This window comes from Microcaecilia unicolor, chromosome 11, assembly GCF_901765095.1.
Source record: "Microcaecilia unicolor chromosome 11, aMicUni1.1, whole genome shotgun sequence".
Lineage (NCBI taxonomy): Eukaryota > Metazoa > Chordata > Amphibia > Gymnophiona > Siphonopidae > Microcaecilia > Microcaecilia unicolor.
Window position 1 is genome coordinate 47,478,600 of NC_044041.1, and position 26,329 is coordinate 47,504,928.

General features: G+C 41.5%; 1 protein-coding gene across 1 annotated transcript in view; it reads right to left on the reverse strand.

Annotated features, from left to right (window-relative positions):
- Positions 1–26,329, reverse strand: part of RIMBP2 (RIMS binding protein 2) — a 592,869-nt gene that overhangs the window by 54,181 nt on the left and 512,359 nt on the right. The window contains exons 23-25 of the mRNA XM_030219259.1: positions 15,045–15,197; positions 13,164–13,348; positions 3,786–3,954 (exon numbers count right to left, since the gene is read on the reverse strand). Of these exons, the coding sequence (XP_030075119.1) occupies positions 3,786–3,954; positions 13,164–13,348; positions 15,045–15,197 (507 nt within the window). The remainder of the gene's footprint in view (positions 1–3,785; positions 3,955–13,163; positions 13,349–15,044; positions 15,198–26,329) is intronic.

The following is a 26,329-nucleotide window of genomic DNA, read 5'->3' on the forward strand; positions in this document are numbered from 1 at the left end:
GAAATATCCTACTCACTCCACTGCCTAAAGATGCCAAGAAAAGCACAATGGACTTAACCAACTACTGACCAGTCGCTTCTATCCCACTCACAACAAAATTGATGGAAGGCATAGTGATGAAACAACTCACGGAATACCTGACCAAACACTCAATTCTACATGAGTCTCAATCAGGATTTCGATCAAATCATAGTACTGAAACTGTACTAGTGTCGGCAATGAACACATTCAAAAAAACGATCGCAACCGGCAAGAACATACTCATACTACAATTCGACATGTCTAGTGCCTTCGACATGGTGGATCATGAAATACTATTACACCTACTAGAGTACTTCGGAATCGGAGGCCCAGTTCTCAAATGGTTTGAAGGATTCCTCACCACCAGATCCTACCAAGTAATAACGAGCACGGACAGATCGCCACCCTGGAGACCAGAATGCGGAGTTCCTCAAGGATCCCCCCTCTCACCAACTATCTTCAACCTAATGATGATACCATTAGCCAAACTCCTAGCCAATCAAAACCTCAACCGTTACATATATGCCGATGACGTTACAATCCATATCCTGTTCAAAAGTGACTTAAACAAAATAACCAACGAGATCAACCAGAGCTTCCAGACCATGCACTTTTGGGCGGACTCATTCAAGTTAAAACTCAACGCAGAAAAAACTCAGTGTCTAGTTCTCACCTCCCAATACAATACAAACAACTACCCCACAATAACCACACCCTACTGCACACTTCCTATCTCAGAAAATCTGAAAATCCTAGGCGTCACTATTGATCGAAACCTCACTCTCGACACCCACGTGAAGAATATTACGAAAAAAATGTTCCAATCGATGTGGAAACTCAAAAGAATAAAACCTTTTTTCCCAAGGAACATCTTCCGCACCCTAGTACAGTCATTGGTAATAAGCCACTTGGACTACTGTAATGCTCTGTACGCAGGTTGCAAAGAACAGACCATCAAAAAACTCCAAACAGCCCAGAACACCGCAGCCAGACTCATTTTTGGAACACCTAAATATGAAAGTGCGAAGCCCCTCAGAGAGAAACTGCACTGGCTCCCGCTCAAGGAACGAATTGAGTTCAAGATCTGCACGACTGTACACAAAATCATTCACGCAGAGGCCCCACTCTATATGTTAAACCTAGTGGACTTACCACCCAGGAATGCCAAAAGATCGGCCCGCAAATTCCTCAACCTGAATTTCCCCAGCTGTAAAGGAATGAAATACAAACAGGCTTATGCTACTACCTTTGTGTACAAAAGTACACAGTTTTGGAACGCACTACCCATGTCACTAAAAACCATGACCAATCTAACCAGCTTTCGCAAAGCTTTGAAAACACATCTCTTCAACAGAGCCTACAAAAGTCACCCTCAATGAAACAAATCATTCCTTAAACCACCCAAGTACACCAAAACACCTCTCACACGACCTTACCTAACACCTTCTACCTAAATTCCTCTCTCACCCAGCTTATGATCGACTGTTTTCTTAAATCATGTAATGACGTTCTCATTTCCATACTCTGTAAGCCACATTGAGCCTGCAAAAAGGTGGGAAAATGTGGGGTACAAATACAATAAATAATAATAATTAAGATAAAGGGATGTATATTTGATATGCTGTACCATGTAGAAGGTAACCCCATTTCTGTTCACTTTATGTGGGCCTTGCCTCTAATGAAGTCTCTCATCAAGCCTCTTGCAGTATCATTGGATCCCACCATCATTTTAACCAAGCTGCTGAAATCTCATTTTGAGCCACTAGATATCTGTCGCCTGAAGTAATTGACCTGGAAGATCCTATTTTTGGCAGCATTCAGTTTAGCTCACAGGGGCAGTGAGCTCCAGACTCCAGTAGCCGATCCACCTTAAGCAAAATTCTACAACAGTAGAATGGTCTTGCATACTCATCCTAAGTTTCTTCTTAAGGTAATGTTGGAATTCCATATTAACCAGTCAATTTTTCTATCGACATTTTCCCCAAAACCTCATGCCCACAAAGATGAAGGCTCACTGCACTCTTTGTACTACAAAAGAGACTTGGCCTTAGCTAGAACAGATTAAAGCCCATATAAAGTCCACCCAGCTTTTTGTTTCATTTGACTCAAACAAGAGAGGGGCTGCAATCAACAAACACACTCTAATTGGCTAGCAGACTGAATTTCCTTCACTTTTGCCTAGGTTGGACTGTCTCTGGAGCGTCTCTCATAATATTAGAGCTACAGCTGTGTTGGAAGCCCACTTTGACACCAGCCTCCATGGAAGAAATGTGTAGAGCTGTGAATGTGGTCTTTGGTCCACACATTCACATCTCGTTACTGTTTGCCAAACTGTCACTTTGGGAGTCCTGTTCCAGACAGTCCTTCAGTACCTATTTAGGGTCTATAATCCAATTCCATCCCCCTGAACCCATTTATTTTAGTTACAGGGTGCCATAAAGAAGAAAGAAAGAGAATGTCCAAATATTAATTCAATATTCTTGGCTGTTGCCATTGTAAGGCCAAACATTGTTCCCTATTTTATGATAGACAAGCTGTAGCTAGGGATTCCCATATGTAAGATTATTCTATCCTACTTGTCCTCGGAGAAGAGTTACTTACCTGTAGCAGGTGTTCTCTGAGGGCAGCAGGATACAGTCTTACATATCCTACTTTTATTTGGAGGTGTATTCTATCAGCTACATAATTCGACTGGCTAATTCCTGTACACAGCAGGCAGGAAGACACGTGCACATGCATCATGTAACGTTATCAAAAAGTCTGAATAAAACAACTGTGAAGCATTTCTGTGTGAGCTTGAATGGGTATGTCATCCACATGTAAAAGAATGGATCCTGCTTGTCCACAGAACACCTGCTATAGGTAAGTAACTTTGTTTTACCAAGTTATCAGTTGTGTGGGGATGTATGTGTGTGTGAAAAAACAATTTATTATCAACCAGACAGTGAGAAACTGAGTCAACCCCAAATTAAGATTAAATATCAAATGATTAGAAGACATGAGTTAAAATATAATGGAAGGTGATTTGTTAAAACATTTGAACACTGTAAAAAAAAAAAAGAACACGAGAAAGGCTTGAAAATTAAACATTTTTAAGTAGGGCATTGAAACTTCCTCAATCCAATGGAAAGAAAATTGCTGAATCATTTAGCATTGACCCAGTTTGAAAATGGATAGATGTATATTTCTTTGAAGATTACACCTATAGTCATCTGATCTGGGCAAAAAGACGAGCCGAGTAAATATAGATAATTCACCAGGACACATGAACAGCTTGTATTTAATTCAGGTTAGTACATGGCTCGTTCTTTTCTAGGTCCATGTCATAATCCAAACTGGTTAATCTGTTCCTTATTTTAAGATATTTCAATGTATTGTATTGCCGAATATTAAAAGCCACAACCATTGGTCATTATTCCTTTAACTGGCATGAGGAATAAGTGAATAAATAAGCAAGGAGTGATTATCACACACAACAACCATACATAATTTCTAAGCAAAATGATCTTTCTTTGTGTTGAGATAGATTGCAGAGCTCAGTTCTCTTTTTAGAATATAATATTCAAGAACAAATTAGCATCAGTTTTGAAATGTTTTGAAGATACATGACTTTTGGGTTTCCATTTTTGCTGATGAAAATTGCATATTAAAAAATGTATTCACCAGTTTTGCAGACTGTTTGATCAGATGGGCATATTTCTGCTTTAAATAAGCTAATGTGGATAATAGTTCAAAATGTTCATGTATTATAACTCTGTACTTACCTATTTTTTCTATAGGTGTATTCAAAGGAAGAAATCCTTGTTTCAGGAGCTGGTCCATCATTTCTTCATCATCTGCCTGGATTTCAGAGACCATGTTGCACGGGATAAGCCCTCTCCTTGCACATGTTGCCCCTCTATAAAATCCGTCTGTGTCTTTATCACCATAGACCTAATCAGTTGTCGAATAAAAAGATTAACCATCAATCGTGTGTTCTGCAACTTGATTAACAGAAACTCAGACCTTTAGGCAGACGGGAACAAAAATGTTTTTACAATGGCAAATCATAACAATGCATTACAAACTTATTTTGAAATATTGGTTTGTCAAGGCCATTGTGCTCTCAGTACAGTTCCTTATTATAATAAATCTTCCCAATGTTCTGGTCGAGCCCAAGGGTTAAAAATTTTTGGAAGGACCTGCTCAGACAGGTATCCTATATATGGAAGGTGAACTGGCATCTTGACCCAAAGTTACTGTTTGGACATCCAAGTTTGAGCTCCCCAGTGCCCCGGGGATATCGAGAGTTTGTAGCTCGCACCACAATTATGGCCAAAAAGACCATTTTACTGGCATGGCTTTCTGTCAGAAGTCCTTCTTGGTCTCAGTGGCGTACTCAAATGCTGATCATGATGAGATTAGAAAAAGTGGGAGTTGATAATATTTCATCAACCAAAGGTTTGAAATTCCAAAACAGATGGGCACCATTCTGGATGACCTTGACACCAGCTGCAAGAGGACACTTGTTGAATATATAACATTTTACTTTTCAGTGATTAGAGGAAACGAGATGTATCCGCAACTTGATACTGAGTTAAGGGGGCAGGGGGAGGGATATGTGGATTATTGTTGTTTTCACCTAAATGTGGTAATTACATAGCTTGTAACTTACTCTGTTTTATGTTTAATAAAAAAAGAAATTAACATAATAAATCTTCCCACCCTTGTATATTTTTCACATTATGCTTTCTAAATAATATAATTCAAAATGCATTAAAGTAGGAGTTTCATCTACACAACTAATACAACAAAAGGCTTTTGATTGCATAAACCTTAACATCCTGCCATAGTAAAGCGAAGTTACTCACTTGTAGCAAGTGTTGTCAGAGGACAGCATGATTGTGGGTGATGTCATCAGACAAAGCCCAGTGCAGCAAGCGCAACCCAGTGATTTTCCATATACCAAAGAGACCTTTTTTAAACTCAAAACAACTTCCCTTGACTTGTTCTTATTTTTCTGATGCTCAATTGGGTTGTCCAGCTACTGATTCTTTTGCAGCTGGACTATTGCTATTCTCTATATTCAGGTACCTCTCAAAAATTAGTTTAACAAAAATTCAATTAATACAAAGTACAGCTGCAGGATTGATATTTTTGGAAGTAAAAAATCAATCTATGTATTTAATTTCTTAGGTAGTCCAACCTACTGATAACGCCAAGAATGGATTACAGAAGCTCAAGCATAATAAAATAAAAAAATGGACAAAAATACAAAATAGCGAACATACTTACCTGTAACAGGTATTCTCCGAAGACAGCAGGCCATCAATTCTTACCTGTTTGGGCGATGTCATCCACGTTGCCCAGTGTAGAACACTTTTATAGCATAATATATCTTTTAAGAGCACACGACCGCTCCCCCATCACGCATGCACGAGTGCCTTCCCTCCTGCCACAAGAGCGTGAGACCATCAGTACAATATGAAACAACTCCAAGGGGAGATGGGAGGGTATGTGAGAATTGATGGCCTGCTTGTCCTCGGAGAACACTTGCTACAGGTAAGTATCTTCGCTTTCTCCAAGAATAAGCAGGCCAGACAATTCTCACATGTGGGAATGCTTAGCTACCAGGCTCACTGAAAACAGTAGAACAACTGGAACTCACAACGGTCAGTTCAAAATATTAATTAACCTGAAACTATATACAAACTGTGTGGGAGTGCAGCTTGGAACAGAGCAGAATGGGCCTAGACACTAAACAAATTCTGCAGAACTGTCTGTCCAAACAAGACTATTACGTCAGGTATCTTGCTTAAGCCAATAGTGAGATGTGAATGTGTGGACTGAGGACCACATTGCAGCTTTGCAAATATATTCTATAGAGACTGATCCCAAGTGGGCTACTGATGCCATCGTGATTCTGACATTATGAGCCTTGACATGACCCTCAAGGGCCAGCCCAGCCTGAGCATAAGTGAAATAAATGCAATCTGCCAGCCAGTTGGAGATTGTGTGTTTCCCGATGATGATCTCCATCCTGTTGGGATCAAAAGAAATGAAAAGCTGATGGACTGCCTCTAGGGCCTAGTCTGCTCCAGGTAAAAGGCTAATGCTCACTTGCAGTCCAAAGGGGCACTGAGGGGGTGCCCCACACATGAAATATCTCGCGGGCAGTGCCCATGCTGAGTGCCCACTCATGCGGTTGCATGACCCTAAGTCTATGAGCCAGGCTGTTGGATTTGCCTGCCAGTATGTGGCTCTGAGAACCATCCTGTTCTGGGCAGCCCACTGCCACATTCGGACAGCCTCCTGACACAGAGTGTATGATCCGGTACCACCCTCCCCCCGAATGTCCATCTGAATGAGTGCAATTTGGTTGTACAGCCTATCTCTGAAACCTTTTAGAGCATTCCTGATTGCCCATAGCTCCAGAAGGTTGATGTGAAGATCTGTCTTCTGAGCTGACCGAGCACCTTGAGCGTGAAGCCCATCCCAGTGAGCTTCCCACTCCAGGTGAGAAGCATCCATTGTCAGCACTTTCTGAGGCTGAGAAATTTGGAATGAAGTCCCATGGTCAAATTGCAATGAATTGCTCACCAGAGGAGGGACTGAACTAACTCTGGTGTTACTCGGATAATATCCTCCAGGTTCCCGGATGCCTGACACCACTGGGAAGCTAGGGTCCACTGAGCAGTTCTTATCAGTGGCATTCCTAGGGCGGCTGACACCCGGGGCGGATTGCTGATGTGGCCCCCCCCCAGGTGCAGCGCCCCCCCCCCCCCCCGGCGAAATGACACCTCCCCCCCCCCCCGGCAGAAGGACACCTCCCTCGGGGAAAGGACACCCCCCAGGTGCATTTTTACCTGCTGGGGGGGGGGGGGGGGTGCCGCGCGCCTGTTGGCTTCGCTCGTTCCATGCTCCCTCTGCCCCGGAACAGAAAGTAACCTGTTCCAGGGCAGAGGGAGCACGAAACGAGTGGAGCCGACAGGCGCGTGGCACCCCCCTAGCAGCGTGCACCCGGGGCGGACTGCACCCACCGCCCCCCCTAGGAACGCCACTGGTTCTTATAATAAGACATGTCAAGGGAGTGACATGCATAGTGGAAGCCATGTGGCCAAGTTACCTCAACATCTACTGAGCTGTAACCTGCTGGCTGGCTCAAAATCAAGTGGTGAGTACAACTAGAGTGTCCACCCTCAGCACAGGGAGAAAGGCACGTGCCTGCTGTGTGTGTAGCAAGGCTCCAATAAACTCCAATTGCTGAACCAGGAGCAGATGGGACGGGGTAATTTAAAACAAGCCCTAGTAGCTCTTTTTGAAAGAATTCACTCAAGGCGGTGTACAGTAAGAATAAATCAAACATAAGCAATAGATAATTACAGCAGTAAAAATATTCAAATAACTACAAAATAAGGCATAGTATGCTCATTATAGAAAGAGAAGGATGTCTATCTTTCGACATAAATCGGAAGATAGATGTCCTTCTCACAGAGACGTCCAAATCGGTATAATTGAAACTCCGTCTCAAGGATGGCCAAAGTTCAAGGGGGCATGTCGGAGGCGTAGTGAAGGCGGGACTTAGGTGTGCCTAACACTTGGATGTCCTTGACCCATAATCGAAAAAAACAAGGACGTCTCTGATGAACACTTGGACGTTTTCACCCGAACCTGTTTTTCTTATGACTAAGGCACAAAAAGGTGCCCAAAATGACCAGATGACCACCAGAGAGAATCGGGGTGACCTCCCGTTACTCCCCCCAGTGGTCACTAACCCTCTCCCACCCTCAAAAAACATCTTTAAAAATATGCCGTGCCAGCCTCTTATGCCAGCCTCAGATGTCATACTCAGGTCCATGACAGCGCATGCAGGTCCCAGGAGCAGTTTTAGTGGGTACTGCAGTGCACTTCAGACAGGCAGACCCAGGCCCATACCCCCCCTACCTGTTACATTTGTGGAGGAAACAGCGAGCCCTCCAAAACCCACCACAAACCCACTGTACCCACATCTAGGTGCCTCTCTTCACCCTTAAGGGCTATGGTAGTGGTGTACAGTTGTGGGTAGTGGGTTTTGGGGGAGGGTTTGGGGGGCTCAGCACACAAGGTAAGGGAGCTATGTACCTGGGAGCAATTTATGAAGTCCACTGCAGTGTCCCCTAGGGTGCCCGGTTGGTGTCCTGGCATGTCAGGGGGACCACTGCACTACAAATGCTGGCTCCTCCTACGCCCAAATGGCTTGCATTAGGACGTTTTGAAATGGATGTCTTCGGTTTCGAAAATCGCTGAAAGTCAGAAACGTCCATGTCTAGGGACGACCAAATCAAGGGACTTCCAAATTTAAGGATTTGGACATCTCTGACGGTATTTTCAAAACAAAAGATGGGTTTCCACGCCCCTGGATTTCGCCATTTTACAAGGACGTCCAAATCGCATCTTGGACGTCCCTTTCAAAAATGCCCCTCCACGTCAACACAATATGTAATAGAACATTTTAATAGACAGCTTAGGGTATAAGCAAAGATAGAACATATAGCGTAAGAGGAGTTAGAAAATAAGGTGCCTAATTTAAAGAAAGTTGCACATGCAGTCAAGATTTCTTTCAGCTTCTCCGCATCATCACCCTTGAAAACTATTTTGAAAAATTATTCTCTTAATAACTCTTTCAAATCCTAATAAATCATCTAATTATCTGATAGAAGAAGGTACTTTATTTTGTAACAGTAACATAGAGTAAGAATATGCAAGTGAGAGAGCGAGCTCAAGGCTCTGAAAATATGATCATGTGTCCCCTTTACTGTTGCAACTTCTTTGGTTGTCCTTGAAGGTTCATGTTTTCTTTAAGATCTGTTGTTTGGTTTTCAAGACTTTAAATGAATGCTCTTCTGAAGATTTACAGACTGGAAAGTCTACGCTCTATTTAAACAGCACCAGTGATCGTCTCATTTCGTGAGAACTTTTGGAGGAATATCCTTATATGCCAAATTGAAGACCCCTGAAGAAGGCCTTTTCGGCCGAAACACGGACCTTGTAGGGTCCTAATAAATCATTTTGGTGTTTTTAACATCTGTGACTTCAGTCTGGTCTTTCTGGATAGCATCCCCAGAGCAGCATCTTTCCCTCTCCTTGTTGCCCACCTTCACCTCAAGACCAGCATCTCTCCCCTGTTGCCCCCTTGGTCCACTCTCTTTCTCTCTTCCCCTTCCCCCCACCACCAGTGTCTCTACTTCTGCCCTACTCCTTGCTTCCTACCAAGGCCTTCTCTCTGCTACATTCTACCTCCTCTGACACAACTTTCTGTGGGCAAGACATGGATGTTGCCTAAGGAAGGCCCACGAGAAGCTGGCCTGAAGCAGCTTCTTTTTATTGGTGCTGCTGCCATTGACACATCTGAAGTATAGAGGACCACAAAGGGGATGGAATAGAGGAATAAATGCCGAACCTACAGGAGGAAGGGGGGAGGTAGTGTTGCCAGACCTGTAAGGATGGAGAGCAGGTAACTAATGCATTACAGGAGGGCTTTTTGAGTGTAGAGCCAAGAGCTTTTTGCTGCCTCTCTTAACAGTAGCTACCCCCATTCTTGAGGTATTTTATTGTGATGATATTCAGTTCTTCTAGTTGACTCGAGTGAATACAGTGGGGGAAATAAGTATTTGATCCCTTGCTGATTTTGTAAGTTTGCCCACTGAGAAAGACATGAGCAGCCCATAATTGAAGGGTAGGTTATTGGTAACAGTGAGAGATAGCACATCACAAATTAAATCCGGAAAATCACATTGTGGAAAGTATATGAATTTATTTGCATTCTGCAGAGGGAAATAAGTATTTGATCCCCCACCAACCAGTAAGAGATCTGGCCCCTACAGACCAGGTAGATGCTCCAAATCAACTCGTTACCTGCATGACAGCTGTCGGCAATGGTCACCTGTATGAAAGACACCTGTCCACAGACTCAGTGAATCAGTCAGACTCTAACCTCTACAAAATGGCCAAGAGCAAGGAGCTGTCTAAGGATGTCAGGGACAAGATCATACACCTGCACAAGGCTGGAATGGGCTACAAAACCATCAGTAAGACGCTGGGCGAGAAGGAGACAACTGTTGGTGCCATAGTAAGAAAATGGAAGAAGTACAAAATGACTGTCAATCGACAAAGATCTGGGGCTCCACGCAAAATCTCACCTCGTGGGGTATCCTTGATCATGAGGAAGGTTAGAAATCAGCCTACAACTACAAGGGGGGAACTTGTCAATGATCTCAAGGCAGCTGGGACCACTGTCACCACGAAAACCATTGGTAACACATTACGACATAACGGATTGCAATCCTGCAGTGCCCGCAAGGTCCCCCTGCTCCGGAAGGCACATGTGACGGCCCGTCTGAAGTTTGCCAGTGAACACCTGGATGATGCCGAGAGTGATTGGGAGAAGGTGCTGTGGTCAGATGAGACAAAAATTGAGCTCTTTGGCATGAACTCAACTCGCCGTGTTTGGAGGAAGAGAAATGCTGCTTATGACCCAAAGAACACCGTCCCCACTGTCAAGCATGGAGGTGGAAATGTTATGTTTTGGGGGTGTTTCTCTGCTAAGGGCACAGGACTACTTCACCGCATCAATGGGAGAATGGATGGGGCCATGTACCGTACAATTCTGAGTGACAACCTCCTTCCCTCCGCCAGGGCCTTAAAAATGGGTCGTGGCTGGGTCTTCCAGCACGACAATGACCCAAAACATACAGCCAAGGCAACAAAGGAGTGGCTCAGGAAGAAGCACATTAGGGTCATGGAGTGGCCTAGCCAGTCACCAGACCTTAATCCCATTGAAAACTTATGGAGGGAGCTGACGCTGCGAGTTGCCAAGCGACAGCCCAGAACTCTTAATAATTTAGAGATGATCTGCAAAGAGGAGTGGACCAAAATTCCTCCTGACATGTGTGCAAACCTCATCATCAACTACAGAAGACGTCTGACCGCTGTGCTTGCCAACAAGGGTTTTGCCACCAAGTATTAGGTCTTGTTTGCCAGAGGGATTAAATACTTATTTCCCTCTGCAGAATGCAAATAAATTCATATACTTTCCACAATGTGATTTTCCGGATTTAATTTGTGATGTGCTATCTCTCACTGTTACCAATAACCTACCCTTCAATTATGGGCTGCTCATGTCTTTGTCAGTGGGCAAACTTACAAAATCAGCAAGGGATCAAATACTTATTTCCCCCACTGTATACTTGCTACTGCTGCCAACTGCATTGAGACACTAACCTAAATAGATATTAAACCTTCAGAAAACTGAAGCAACCTTCCTATATCTAAAGTTTTGGAATAAATTTTCCTATATTCAATGTTTCTCTATTACTGAGAGTTATGAATTGTGATATTCACTTATCTTCTACATTTAGGAACCTTGGGGTTCAATTTGACAATCATATTTCTATGAAGACCCATATTAAAACATCTACAGAATTTGCTTGCTCTGGAGGTTGCAATTATTCTTTCAGGCATAAGAGTTTAGAACAGTCATTATTGTAATCTATTATTTTTTAGGCCTCCCAGCATGCTCTATTCAGGCCCTGCAAAACAAAAATGTCACTGCAAACATTGTGACAATTTGCAGTTATCAGGATATCAGATCCCTCTCTTGTCCAGTCTTCATTGGCTTCCTATAACTAGAGGTGTTTTGGCCCATTCTTCATACAAACCCGTTCAATGCTGATATTTGAATGCTTCCCTCCATGAGCAGCTTACTTCATATCTTTTTCAGTAATGTTTAGATTAGGACTTCTTCAACTATTCTGTACTAGGTTTACTTGAATATTTAGGGTTGTTTGTCTTACTGCATGACCCACATTAGGCTCATCTTAGCTCATGGGCTGATGATCTAACATTGTCCTCTAGAATTTCCTGATATAAAGTGGAATTAATGATGCTGTCACTGAGGACAAGTCATTCAAATCCTGATGCAGCAAAGCAACTTCATATCATAATACCTCCATCATTATACATGACAGTTGGGATGATGTTACTATTCATCTCATGTTTGTAAAGACCATCCGAATGACCCACAAGACTTCTGGAATGATGTTTTATGGAAAATTTAGCCAAAAATTGAACTTTTGGTTACAACAGATGTTTTGTTCTAATCCCACTGTTGCTCCTTGTGATCTTGGGCAAGTCGCTTAACCCTCCATTGCTTCAAATAAAAAGGAGTGTGAGCCCTCCAGAGACAGGGAAATGCCTGGTGTACCTGAGTGTACTCATCTTGAGCTACTACTGAAAAAGGTGTGAGCAAAATCCAAATAAATAAATATAAGGAAGCCCTCAAATATAGAGTTAAAGTAATTCTTTATAGAAAAATGACTCAAAATTCCTCAAGAGTGATGTGAGAGACTGATCAATAGTTACAAGAAACATTTAGTGGTGTTCAAGGAATACAACCAACTACGACACACCTTTTCACACAAGAATAACTATTTAACAAAAAAATTAAACAATAATCACAATATTTACTTTTGTCATTCAGTGGGGTGTTCTTTCTTCTTATCAGGGTTCAGACAGGGATCTAATCAAGTTTTGAGTATAAATTGTGTTAAACTACAGATGATCCTGTCAGAGTCAAAAAACATTTTCTCCACTGGAGCTGGGTTTTACAAAGGTTTGGACGTTGATTGCAGGTCCATTAGCCATTATCAAGTAGGAGCTTCCTGCCTACTACTTCTGGGATTGAGTAATAAGAACGGTATCTTCTCATTTGGACTGGCCATGTACTTCCAAGTGACTCAGACTGGCCACAGAATGTTGAACTTGATGGACTATGTTCTTTAAGGGCAGTGTTCTTCACTTCTTGTCCAGATAATTGTTTTTTTTTTAATAATTAATATTCTGATGGTTCGGTGACTTCTCAGATGTGTAAATGAAATCTAGGTATATCTAAATAAAGTGACTTTTGATATTCCTGCATTAACCAGAGCCCTTGACTGAATGTTTTTTTTTCAGGCACAGATTTCCCTCCATGAATGGACCACTCTTGTTGAGGACATTGGGTGTCCATTGTTTTAGAATAGGGGAACTGTGGTATATATCTGTTTTCCCAAAGGTGAAAAAGTCTAATAATGTTTTAAAATACTTGCTGAAAATTTGTAACATAATTTACAGTAATTAAATCTTACTTTAATGATTTGTCCTTCTTTAAATGGTAATTCCTCTTCAGCAGCATCAGGATTTGGAGACATAGTCAATGGATCATAGTCAAAAAGGGCCACAAATATTCTGACTGAATTATCTTCAATACCCATGTCGGTCTCCGATTCTTCATATACATCTGGGGAGAGACGGTCTCTGCTACTGTAATCATCTATAAAATAAGATGATTAGACACACGGTTAGTAAGTTTAATCACCCCATCAAAAAGGTTAAGTTCTGTTCACTTTCCATGATTACCATTAGTTGTGTCTGCTCTTCCCCCATCCGTATCCACACATTTTTGTCAGCCAACTACCCTTCGCCGATATTTGAGCTGGAAGGATGCCTCTAAAGTGTACCCTTAGTAGTGCTGATAAACCAGTAAGCACATCCATCCCTTACTGATCCTGAAAACACTAGCTCTCAGTGAAGTGGTGAGGGATTTTATTATCATTATTATTTTAATTTCCGCTTATCCAATCAAGAAGCAGGTTTGTAGGCATAGCTTGCTTGCTTAATTTGAGAGAGAAAAGGAACAGGGAAGTCCTGTTGGCACTGATGGGAGGAGTCAATTCAGCACCAACATCTAGGACTTTTGGAAGGCATTGCCCTCCACATCCACCCCCAAATTATGTCTGTCAGCAAGTTCTCCAAATAAAGTAGCAACATTCACAAGTATAATATAAGCTTGGAAGAGCTAAAAAAAAAAAATGAGAACAATACTTTTATATGTCTTCTGCATTTGCTATCTTTAAAATAGGCAAGTTGGAGAATCATTTTGTTTTGTTAAAAAACAATTATATTCATTTTCCACTAAAATTGACATATATAGCACAAAATGAAATATGCACAACCAAGATGGACACTAAGGGGTATGTTTACTAAGGTGCATTAGTGTTTTTAACGTGCCTGTAAATTTAAGGCGTGTTAAACACTAACGCGCCTATACATTTCTATGGGCGCATACGTGCGTTAAAAACACTAACACGCCCATAGCGCCGCTTAGTAAATCTAGCCCTAAATCTAAAACCGATTTGTTTAATTTCTTGCCTTCCTTATTCTGCTGTACTTGAAAGTTCAATATATGTATATATTTTCAATTCTGCTATTAAACAGCTCCGTTGAATAAGGAGGGGGGGGGGGGGAATCTAAATCCTTCTGTAATGAGCTGTGAAAAGCTTGGAATTTATATAATTATCCAATAACGCTCATCCCATCTGTGCTGATGAATCAATAAATAGTGACAGTGGCGACTATATGTGAAAGCTGTTTATTGCTTCTTAAATTTGAGACAGAAGTTGCTTTTTATTGTATCATGTGCTTGCCTTTACTAGCTTCCTAACCTAACTAAACCAGCATACACAATGTTAATGTGGCATTTGTGAGGGTGATGTATTAGCATTTTATATACCTACGTTGCAAGGCAGGGAGACACTGAAATTCCTGGTAGCAAATTTGTTAGAACTTCCGTGAGCCTAGATATAAGAACTTCAGTCAGAAATCTACAACAGTATCTGCTGTCAGAGTGATGAACAGTGAAATTAATTGGTGAGTGCACACATTCTCTGTGCTAAATGTTTCGTGGTGTTTTGTAGTGATGGGAGGAGGTGAATTAACAAAGGGTCATGCAATGCAGTGCACTTTGACTTGTTTATTATGAAAAGCTGGTTGTATGGCAGTTATTGGAAGGAGTGAATGAATTTCATGCTCTTCTACCTAACAACCAGCTGAGCTGAAGGAACTTACCTGCAGCATGGAACTCTGGGATAGCTGTCAGTTCTCCTCAAAGTCTGCGTTACATGCAATGCTGTCTCATTAGCACCCAGTTCTAAAAATGTCTGTCAAAGCATGAAGAAGTTTCGGCATACCGTATCTATGATCAGAGGCCCTGGTACGCTGTAGAGGCCATTTCCTGTGTCCACCAGTGCTGCGATAATAAGCCTCTTCTTTTACAGGTGAAATATTTCCCTCACTACCTGACCGAGACCGACCGCCTTCACTGTTACTGTCCATTGTAATTTCTATGGAGAAAAAGGGAATGTTCTATTAAACATACCTTAGAGCCTTCTGCAAGAGAGAGGACCTCTGTAAGCCCTTCTAAACTATCCTACACAAGTGTCTGGAGGGTAAAGGGCCTTTCTCCAGATTCCTGAACAACTATGGCAAATTTCTTTTAAGGATTTACGCTAGATAGAAAACTAAAGCAGCTGACTGAGGGGAATTTCTTGCCGGAATTCAAATGGTTGCATGTGCCAACCAATCTCATAGCCCTTACAGTACACAGTCTTCCAGCTGTAATCATTTCACTATATTTCTGTGCTCTGGCATTTACACACTAGCAATATTAATGAACAACAGCACTAGTGGATTTATTTTTAAGTACTGCTATACTTCTTATTTTTGGAGTGCTGTTGTAAGATAATGGATATCAACCTTTATTGTACGCTATCAACATTTCACTCATGCTTCATGACGAGGTCACATCATAATGTAGCTTTCTATTATCACCCTGAACAGCAAGGCTATTGCTTTAATAGAATGTTTAATAAAAACAACAGAGCCGACCCTGCACGGACCTGAACAAGAACATAGCTCTTGAAAACTAACTCAAATGTACTTTTAGTTCAGCAAAAAAGATATTGCCTATAGTTTGTTTATTTGACTTTTATTTTTACATTTCCAAGAGAACTTACAGAGCAATAATACGTGTTCAGCTTTGAAATAGTGTATCTTTAGTCCAAGGTCTGAATTTCCTACAACTTCAGAAGGGGTAAAAAATAAAATAAAAATTCTACAAAAAAAATATGTTCTGCTTTTGGCAGTCTGACCACAACAGGAGTGCCACAAGACTACTGCTTGGGATCAGTGGCACCAGTTTGAACCCATGCATGGAAGGAGCAGGAGCGCCTAGGGATTGCTCCTGTGCTTCCCCTTCCCCTCACTACCCAACAGGGAGACCCCATGCTAAGTATCAGGGGTGAGGAATATCCGAAGGGCCATCTGGCAGGGGTAAAGGGTCTCTGAAGGGGCATTTCAGGATGTGGAGATTATTTTTAGCTGGAACAGCCTTCAGTGCATTGTCAATAGCACAGATGCTACCATGTTATCCACTGTGCACTTAGCATGCTGTAAATGTCAGCACTGTGCAGTAACTAGGCTAGACCTGCTCCTATCCATACAAGTGTCAAAGAATATCGAGCCCTGAAACTATAGGACTCCCTAGATAATGATTTATATAAGTGCTGTCATGCTGTAGTGCTCCATTAATACAGAGAACTTGCCCGTGTTCATTACCTATAGTACTACTACATACAAAAAACTCTCAAGCACACAATCTGGCCTACATTTATTTATTAATATTTATTTTATATCTTTATACTGCCTCCAGACAAAGCTCTCCACAGCAGTTTGCAATAGGTAAGGCCACTTTTTACCACAGCTTAGTAAAAGGACCCCTAAAATATTTACAGAAAAATTAATAATAAAATACGCAGCCTCTTGCTTATATACTAAATGGATAATGAACAGGGTAGTGCGAGGGTGTTAGATATCCAGTATGTGATCTACCTCTCCCCCTGTTTTGTATATCAGGTCATGTAGTGCTAACAACTGAACTGAGTGAGAGAGATGCATATCCCTTTCACCTCCTGCATTGGGTTTCTCTGTAGCATCTATTCTGAGTTGTAAAGGTATCCTAGAAGGGACTGAGTAGTAACAAACTTCCAAAATGTACTGTACACTTTTATGTGTTTTTATTGTAATCTGCTTTGCCTTAAAGTGAAATATAATAAATAAGAAAAATACATAGATAAATAAATATAACAGGGGATTGCTTATCATGTAGTCAAGAGTTGTACCCCCACCCCCTTTAAACCCAATATAATGTGGATTCAGTTATGATGTGGTCAAATATCTTGGACTCCATTGTATGCATTATAAGAAGTCCAAGATGTTTCTACTTAACTTGCAGTCACTGAATATAAAGGGGCAAAGATATTTAAGCTTCTTTTTCTGGATTTCTGCATATATGACATGTAAGTATTGGCCAACTTTGCTCTAACTATGGCAGCATTCCCCCCCCCCCCCCCCCCCCCCCAGGAATAATTCCAATGTCCCTTTTATGTTTCCTTTCTCTGTGATTGAAACATGGGGAAACTTTTGGGGGAAGGGGGATGATTTGGCTTCTTGGCCCTTAGTTGGAACTCACATCACAATGTAAGCAGGCTCACCCCCTCCCTCCTTTTACAAAGCGGTAATACCGGAACAGCCCATTCAAAGTGCATGGGCTGTGTTGGCATTGCCGTGCAGCTTTGTAAAAGGAGGGTAAGTGGTTTTTTTTTCCTTCTCTCAGTTTCATAACTAGTGACACTGGAACAACTACAACTCAGGAAAGACATGCATTTTGTAATAAAGTTGATAATATATTACACAAGTCCAAACAGAGCAATGTAAAAGTGTGGATATTAAGCCCCTATTGTTTTAAAATGTAGGATATTTTTTTCCAGATCATTGCAACATGCACTGAACTCAGGTTCCAAAGTAGTGTGTACTTAAATAATTTATTGGTATCGTTAGCAAAAGCTGGAGATTAACTTTCTGCCAGAAATGTTTCCAAGTCCAGAATTTGGATGAATTGAATCATTAATAAAGAAATAAATACAGAGGGATAAGACTCAATAGGAGTCATGTTGGTTGAAAAGTTAAGGGACTATTTTCTGATAACTGACTGAGATTTTCTTGTAACCTACAAGTTTAAGTGGGTTACTTTAGCAGCCTTATTTACCATTTCCATGCGAAAATATTGTTGCATACATCTGTAAAAAATGATTTCAGTAAACTCCTATTTACCCATGGAAATCCACACTATGTAGAGATTTCAATGGCGGATAGTATGGGAAAGACTAAAATCTACATTTGTATTCCCCATTTCACAACCTGCTCACCAGCATGTATAAGCTTTTAAAAGTGCTCGTTTATGCTAGGGCTTTAAATGATGGATTAAGGGAGTCATTTTCCTTAATCCCATGTAGTGTATGAAACCACATTATAAACATCTGGAGAGGGCCACATATTTAAATACCATTTCAGAACAGGGACTATTCAGATGACGGAAAGCGGAGTATATCCAGAAGACAAGAGGGTGCGGGGAGGGCAGGAAGAGGAAGTAGTCTCAGCAAGACAACAATACAGGCATCCCTATTTATCAGAGGGAATCGACATCTGTATTGGTAAACTTGGATGCTGGAATTTATATCTGCTCCAAAACGTGCATCTAAGTGCCTGTTGTAGAGGCAGCAGTAAATTCAGATGTATCAGGTCCGCATGATGCCCTCCTGATCAAGACCTAAACTCGCTGCTCCTTCTGCAAAGTCCCGATCCCAGAATCACTGCTCCCCCCCTCCACTGACAGAACACCCAGTGCCACTCTGACAGCACCCAATTCCCCTCTCCATGCCAACACAGACAACCCCTTCAAGGGTACCTGTCCTCTCCCCTCACCACCATAATAAGCCCCTCCATACACCCACCTCCATAGGGGCAGAAGCCAGAAGTAGCAGCATCCTTCAGACTCACATTGGGAAGAATAACCCTAATCATAGTTACCTGATGCTAGGGTGCACTTGGGGTTCAGCACCCAAGAAAAAGATCTAGGTGTCGTTGTAGACAATATGCTGAAATCTTCTGCCCAGTGTGCTTCAGCAGCCAAAAAAGCGACCAGGATGCTAGGAATTATTAGGAAAGGAATGGTAAATAAGACCAAGATTATTATAATGTCTCTGTATCACTCCATGGTGTGACCTCATCTTGAGTATTGCACTCAATTCTGGTCGCCATATCTTAAAAAAGGTATAGCGGAATTAGAAAAGGTTAAAAAAAGAGCAACTAAAATGATAAAGGGGATGGAACTCCTCTCGTATGAGGAAAGGCTAAAGAGGTTAGGGCTCTTCAGCTTGGAAAAGAGACGGCTGAGGGAAGATATGATTGAGGTCTATAAAATCCTGAGTGGTGTAGAATAAGTAGAAGTGAATCGATTTTTTACTTTTTCAAAAAGTACAAAGACTAGTAGACACTCAATGAAGTTATATGGAAATACTTTTAAAACCAAATAGGAGGAAATATTTTTTCCCTGAATGAATATTTAAGCTCTGGAATTCGATGCCAGAGGATGTTACAGTGGTTATCGTATCTGGGTTTAAAAAAAGTTTGAACAAGTTCCTGGAGGAAAAGTGCATAGTTTGCTATTGAAGCAGACATGGGGAAGCCATTGCTCGCTCTGGGATTGATAGCATGGAATACTGCTACTATTTGGGTTTCTGCCAGGTACTTGTGACCTGGATTGGTAACTTCTGGAAACAGGATACTGGCTAGATGGAGCACTGGTCTAACCCAGTATGACTATTCTTATGTTCTTAACCTGGTGGGGCCCAAGGCCCTCTAAATTGGCCCTTGGACCACAAAACCCCCTACCTCTCAACCCCTAGTCCCCAGGTTTACCCCCTGGCGTTTAGTGGAGAGAGAGCAATGCCCACTCACTCTTCTGGCTGCCAGATCATTATAATGGCCACTGAGACCTCTAACAGTAATACTGCAGTACCATCACTATGGAAGCCTGACCCCTAGTGGTAATGCTGCAATATGACCCCTAGAGGTCTCAGTGAAAATTTGATGACCTGGCGCCCATGAGGCTGGCACAAATGGGCATTGTATTGCTCCCACCCTAGTAGACACCAGGGACCTCAGTAGGCCTCTGACTGGGTCAGAAGTTGGGGGTGGAGGGCCTTGGGCCTCGGAGGGATGGTTGAGTCTGGGGAAGGCTGCTACATGTCAGGCCCATACCCATACATGAGGGCATCCCGGGGGGGGGGGGGGGGGAGGATCCAGAAAGGGTTTCTGTGGTGGTGGAGGGGTTCTTGTGGCCTTGGAGGGGCTGTGGTGGTGGGGGGTCACATTGATGTCAGAGTGGCATCAAGTCTACTGCCAGGTTGGGGGGGGGGGGGAGCAGCCATCTGGAAGGGGATCACTGATTCTGGGATCAGGCCTTTGTTGAAGGAGCAGTGAGTTTAGAAAGCTGCTCCTATGTATATATGGTGGGAAGGAGTACATTTTTCCCTACATCCAGTTTTCTGGACATGGAGGGGCTTGGACATGTAGCCTTGCTCCTATTTTATTTGAAATGTTATGTTTGCAGAGCCTGTTGCAAATCCTAACTTGGACATTTGAAATTCTTCTCATCACATCCTTTCTAAAATCTGCCTACACATGTTCTGAAAATTCATATCTGACCAAATTCAATTAAAAGGATTTCAGTATTCTTGATTTCTACAATCCTAATAATAAATCTGTGAAATAAATGAACCTTATATACTAATATTTAGATAAATGGAGAAGTCTGCCTAGTACCAATGCATCTGAGACTTAAAAGGGAGAAGTAATTATCTGTACAAGAGCTTTAAGGTCAATATTCACAAAGTTTTCTTGTAATTTTATCCCTTTTTACCCTTGTTCTATATATAGCACAAATCCCAAACCTTATGCTCAGATGACTCAAATAACCTCACATGTCAGGAAGACTGAGACGTATCCTCAGTGCCAATCCTTTGGCCAACAGGAGTAATGGTGGCAGCTGTCTCCCTCCTACCCCCGGATCAAGTCTGTCACTTCCACAGTGTTTTCCAACCCCAGCTGAGCCTGTCAGATAAGGCATAAACATGAGTTTTCTGCAGTTCAGTGTGAAGGCCTATGCCACGAGGAAAGCCCAAGAAGGGTTCCCTTTAATTTACAACTATCTTTGTGAATGTTTCTGTATCTTAGATCAGGTAAACTGTGAATGAGAGGATTTCCAACATTGTATACATGGTAAATTGTGTACGTTATGGAAATAATTTGATAGCTGTAGGCATGAGTAGAAAAGTGCGTACATAGTTATCTCTGTGCAAATTTGACCAGAGTTTCAGAGTGAAAGCACAAGCATACTTACATTTTCAAAATTAGCCCAGGAAGTTACATACTAAAGTATAAATACTTGCTCTTTGGCAAGCAGAAATTTTCAGCATTAAATTTACCTGCAGATGCTTAAATATTCAAAAGTATGCATGTAAGTGAAAACATCTCCTCAATGTGTCCATGGAGGACTGGCTCGGTAGTTAGAGAAGCACGATGTAAATCTATTTATTTTTATTTTATTTATTTGTTACATTTGTACCCCACATTTTCCCACCTATTTGAAGGCTCAATGTGGCTTACATAATACTGCAAAGGCGTTCACCAGTCGGTAGACAACAAATATAGGTTGTACAGTGGTCGAATGAGGTAGGTGTGTATCAGGCACCTTGAAGGTCGAAAGGGGATGAAGACTGTATATTGTTCATTACGATCATTGGTTGTGCTGTGTTGCTGGGTGTTGGGAGTTATGTTGGATCGGTGGGGTAGGCCTTTTTGAAGAGATTGGTATTAAGTGATTTTCTAAAGTTTAGATGGTTGTGGATTGTTTTTACAGCTTTTGGGAGTCCATTCCATAGTTGTGCACTTACTTAGGAGAATCTATGAGGCCAAAGTTCAAATCCTACTTCTCCCACTGGAGCTCCTTGTAACCTTGGGCAAGGTACCTCACCCTCCGTCACCTCCAGTAGATTGTGACCCATTTTGGGCAGGAAAATAACTCACGGAACTGCACCTCAAAATATTGTGTGCAATTCTGGTCACTGCATTTCAAAAAAGATATAGCTGGATTAAAAAAGGTACAGAGAAGGGCAACCAAAATTATTAAGGGGATGAAACAACTCCCTTATGTGGAAAGGACAGAGAAGCTAGGGCTCTTCAGCTTGAAGAAGAAACAGCTGAGGGGAAATATGATAGAGGTCTATAAAATAATGAATGGACTGGGATAGACGTGAATTGCTTGTTTACTCTTTCCAAAAGTACAAGGCCTAGAGGGCAAACAATGAAGTTACTAGGTTGTACATTTAAAACAATTGGGAGAAAATACTTCTTCACTCAGCATAATTAAGCACTAGAATTCATTGCCAGAGAATGTGTTAAAAGCTGTTAACCTAAGCAAATTAAAAAAAAAAGGTTTGGACAGTTTCCTGGAAGAAACATTCATAAAACACTATTAAGTTGGACTTGGAGAAAATCCACTGCTTATTCCTAGGATATGTAATATGGAATCTATGTACTCGGCTAGGTACATGTAACCTGGATAGGCCAATATTGAAAACCGGATATTGGGCTTGATGGACCTTCAGTCTATCCTAGTATGGGAATACTTATGTACTTCTGCATCTAATATGTAACTTGCCTTGAACATGGATTTAGAAAAGGTGAGTAATAAATCTAAAATCCTATATGTGCTCATGCTTACTCTCATATTGAGTAGGCAATTGTGTAAGAGACTTTTAACCTATGGAAAAAGCTTTGAAAATTACCCTCCCTATATATATTTCATATCATAGCCAACAGTGGTTTGCCTTATCCAGGGATTAGTGAAACCACAGGGGTATAATCAATGAAAAAACTTTGTAACTAGAGGAAAAAATCACAAGATTGTTGTGACAGAAAATCCCCCAAACAAGTATTGAAGCAATCAAATACTGTGATTACTTACGTCAATAGTTAGCATGCTTGCGGCTACATGGCAAGGGGGGGGGGGGGGGCAAAATTCCCCGGGCCCGGCCTCCAAGGTGGAGCCGGGCCTGGAGCCGGCAATCTTCTTCCTGCCTGCCTGTTTTCAGGTCTATCCTCTTCCCTGCTCCTGCTTGCCACACAGAACATGGATGACTGCATGGACAGGAGCAGGAGAGGACAGACTGTGGGAGCAGGCAGGCAGAAAAAAGCTTGCTGGCATCGGGCCCCCCCCCCCCTTTGAAGGTAGAGACGGAAAGGTAAGGGGCAGGTGGGAGGGAGTGGCAGAGTTGGGGGGGGGCAGTCTGGTGCTACTCCAGGCTCAGCTTTGTCTCTCAGTGGCCCTGATACGCATATCCAGTAGAGCCGCCCATGTGAACACCCCTCTATCACATATGCACTAAACAGAATAAGCGCATATTTTATTGAATCGCGGCTTGCACAACCCATGTGGCTAAGTGTCAATGAATGATGCCTCTTCCCCACTTCTGTGCTAGTGTTCTGTAACATACTCAGGTATTTGTCCCCTACCCATAGGTGTGAATTTATAGAATTGCCTTTCACGACTTTGATTTAGAAAAAGAAAACTATAGGGCCCCTTTTACCAAGCTGCGGCAAAAGGGGGCCGGTGCTGGCATCGGCAGCTGGTAAAAGGGAAGTCTCGCTTTCCTACAGGAAATGGTCGTGCGGCAAGTAAAGCACTTGCCGCATGGCTATTTCTGGGGGTGCCCTTACTGTCTCCCATTGAGGTGGTGTTAAGGGCTCTCGCGTTAATCCAGCGGTAACCGGGCTGCGTACGCCTTGTAGCGCTATAGAAATGCTAAATAGTAGTAGTAGTAGTAGTAGTAGGGTACACTCTGGCACTACAAAAATAAGTAATATTTTGTAGTGCTGGAAATGACCTCACACTAGGGGTGAGAAGTACCGCCGGGCTGCTGAGGCAGCCGAGCGGTACTTCCTGTATGGTGAGCGGTAAGCCCGCATTGGGCTTACTGCCGCTTAGTAAAAGGAGCCCATAATGTTTTGGCTTATCCTTTTCTCAGATAACCAGGAATATAAGATTGTAAAATGAAGCTGAAAATGGGCTACCTGTGTCCAAACTATTCACAAAACCTTTAACATTAGACACTTCTGCTTTTAAACTTTATTACCTTCTAGTCAGATACTTTCTGAGGGAAGTGAAAGCCAAAAGGGTTTGCTTAAATTTCAACAGTGAGCCCATCTGTTTATTAATACTTTTCTTGACTAACATGTATTCATTATGGTTAAGAGTATTCCTTTTGGATTTGAGCCTCCCTTGGTGTAGTGCTGTTAAATATTTATTTGTAAGTATGTGTGTTAATTTCCTTCTATGGTAGCCGTCATATGGAATGACAGTTTAAGTACATATATAAAAATATTACCATGTTTGTCTGCATGCACGCACACACATATGCTATTTAATTAATATGTGTACTGTTTTTAACGAGTGGCAGGCCAGAGGTGCTGCTACATGCAAGACTCCATTCATGCATTATTAAAACTTGATAATATCTCTACGAACCGAACATGTGCCCTCAACCTTATACAAAATTAATTTAATGAAATTATTTTCCAGCCATTTAATTTAGAAAATATATACAAGGTGATAGATGTGATATTTATATACTAATATGATCGCTGTGATGTTCAAAGTTGAGGGATGAAATACCTTGACATATGCTTATAGATTACTTTCTCCAAATTTCCAATTTTTCTTACAATAACTTACCATGTAAGAAATCAGAGTCTGGGGTGGGAATTTGTGCTATACTATTTAATTATTTATTGCATTTGTATCCCACATTTCCCCCACCTCTTTGCAGGCTCAATGTGGCTTACATTACATCATGAATAGTGGAAATATATAAGAAAATAGACATTTAGTATTGCATAAGGATCTTGGGTAACATGATAATGATAAAGCATGATAGTAGTGTAACAAGCAAATATCGTAAGGCAATTCTGGATATATGTGTAGGAGTTCACGTTTGTTGATCTTTGTGGTATGCCTTGTTAAAGAGATGGGTCTTCAGTAGGTTGCGGAAGTTAGTTCATAGATCGCTTTCAAGAACAGTGGATGATATGGATGGGCAGACTGGATAGGCCATATGGCCTTTATCTGCTGTCATTTTCTATGTTTCTATTTGAAGCTATAAGTATCCAATAGGCCTTAATTAGCAGTCCTTATATTAACAGCAGATAAATTGAAATAATCTCATTACATATGATTTTGCGGTTTATATTCTCGAATGACACTCCCACTAGGTAATGGACCATCAGAGGTGAACTTCCACTGAGATAACTTTACTCAAATTTTGGAAGTAGGCATACACCTGTACAGTCTGAGGCACTAATCCCTATTGCAAGGGAAAAAGTTTAAGATAAGTACTTACATTTTTACAAATACAAAAGAAGCTAAAAAAATTATAAAAATTGAGGAAAAGTAGACAACATAAAAAATAGAGTAAAAACTTTTTTAAAAAATCCTCGATGACGATATAAGGTGTATACTTACTTCCAAATTTGAGAAAAGTTATCTCAGTGGAAGTTAACCTCTGATGGTCCGTTACTTAGTGACAGTGTCATTAGAAAATATAAACCGCACAATCATATGTAATGAGATTATTTGAAGCTAAACATGGGAAAGACTAATCTTTATTTACAGCCACGGCATGGCAACAAGTATGAGGAATCTGCACTACCATGGATCAGTCTTGTTAAAATTTGCATATCTTTGCTGCTGTATCATGGCAGCAATCCAAACAGAGGCATAATCCAGCAAGTTCCATTCTTCCCACCACCTTCTTCCTTTAGGACAGGCTTCAGCGCCCAACTTTGCTGTTACAGAATTCTTGCTTAGCGCTCAATTGTTTTGCACCTAACTTTTGTCATCCTTTCTTGAATCTACCCCCATATAACTACCATGTAACAGTGAAGTATGAATAGCCTTCCTTTCTGCATTTCTTTCATATTATACTAACCTGTTTGAACATGGTTGGCATGTTCAGTAGAAAATTAACCCCCTCATTTTCTGTCCTTTAGCTTCTAGCTGTAAACAAAGGTCCTGCCATGTCCATCTATGCACTTGGGTTTGTGAATGCACACTTCAGTAAAGTACAATTATTTTCATCACACCCCAACACATATACACACACATACACACGTACGTATATACAGTAGCTTTTATACCAGAGAAAAGTACAGTAAATCTGGCACTTTGTGTCATATTTTGTAGTTTTTTGGGTTTTTTTTTTTAGCTTTCTTGATTTGAGTAACTAAAGTTTGTCAGTATCGCATCTTTTAAATTCTATTCATGAAGATGATGAAATGAATGGAAAAGGACCAGCCCAGATTGTCTTCCAAGTAGCATCAGCCTGCATAAGTTTAAAATAAAAATAAAACAGAAGCAAAATGGAAGATAATGGAAGATGAGTGGATGAATGGAGGGGTGTTAATGTCTGTGTGCTTCCTGTAGTTTCCAAAGCAAGTCTCACAACTCCATAGCCAGTTG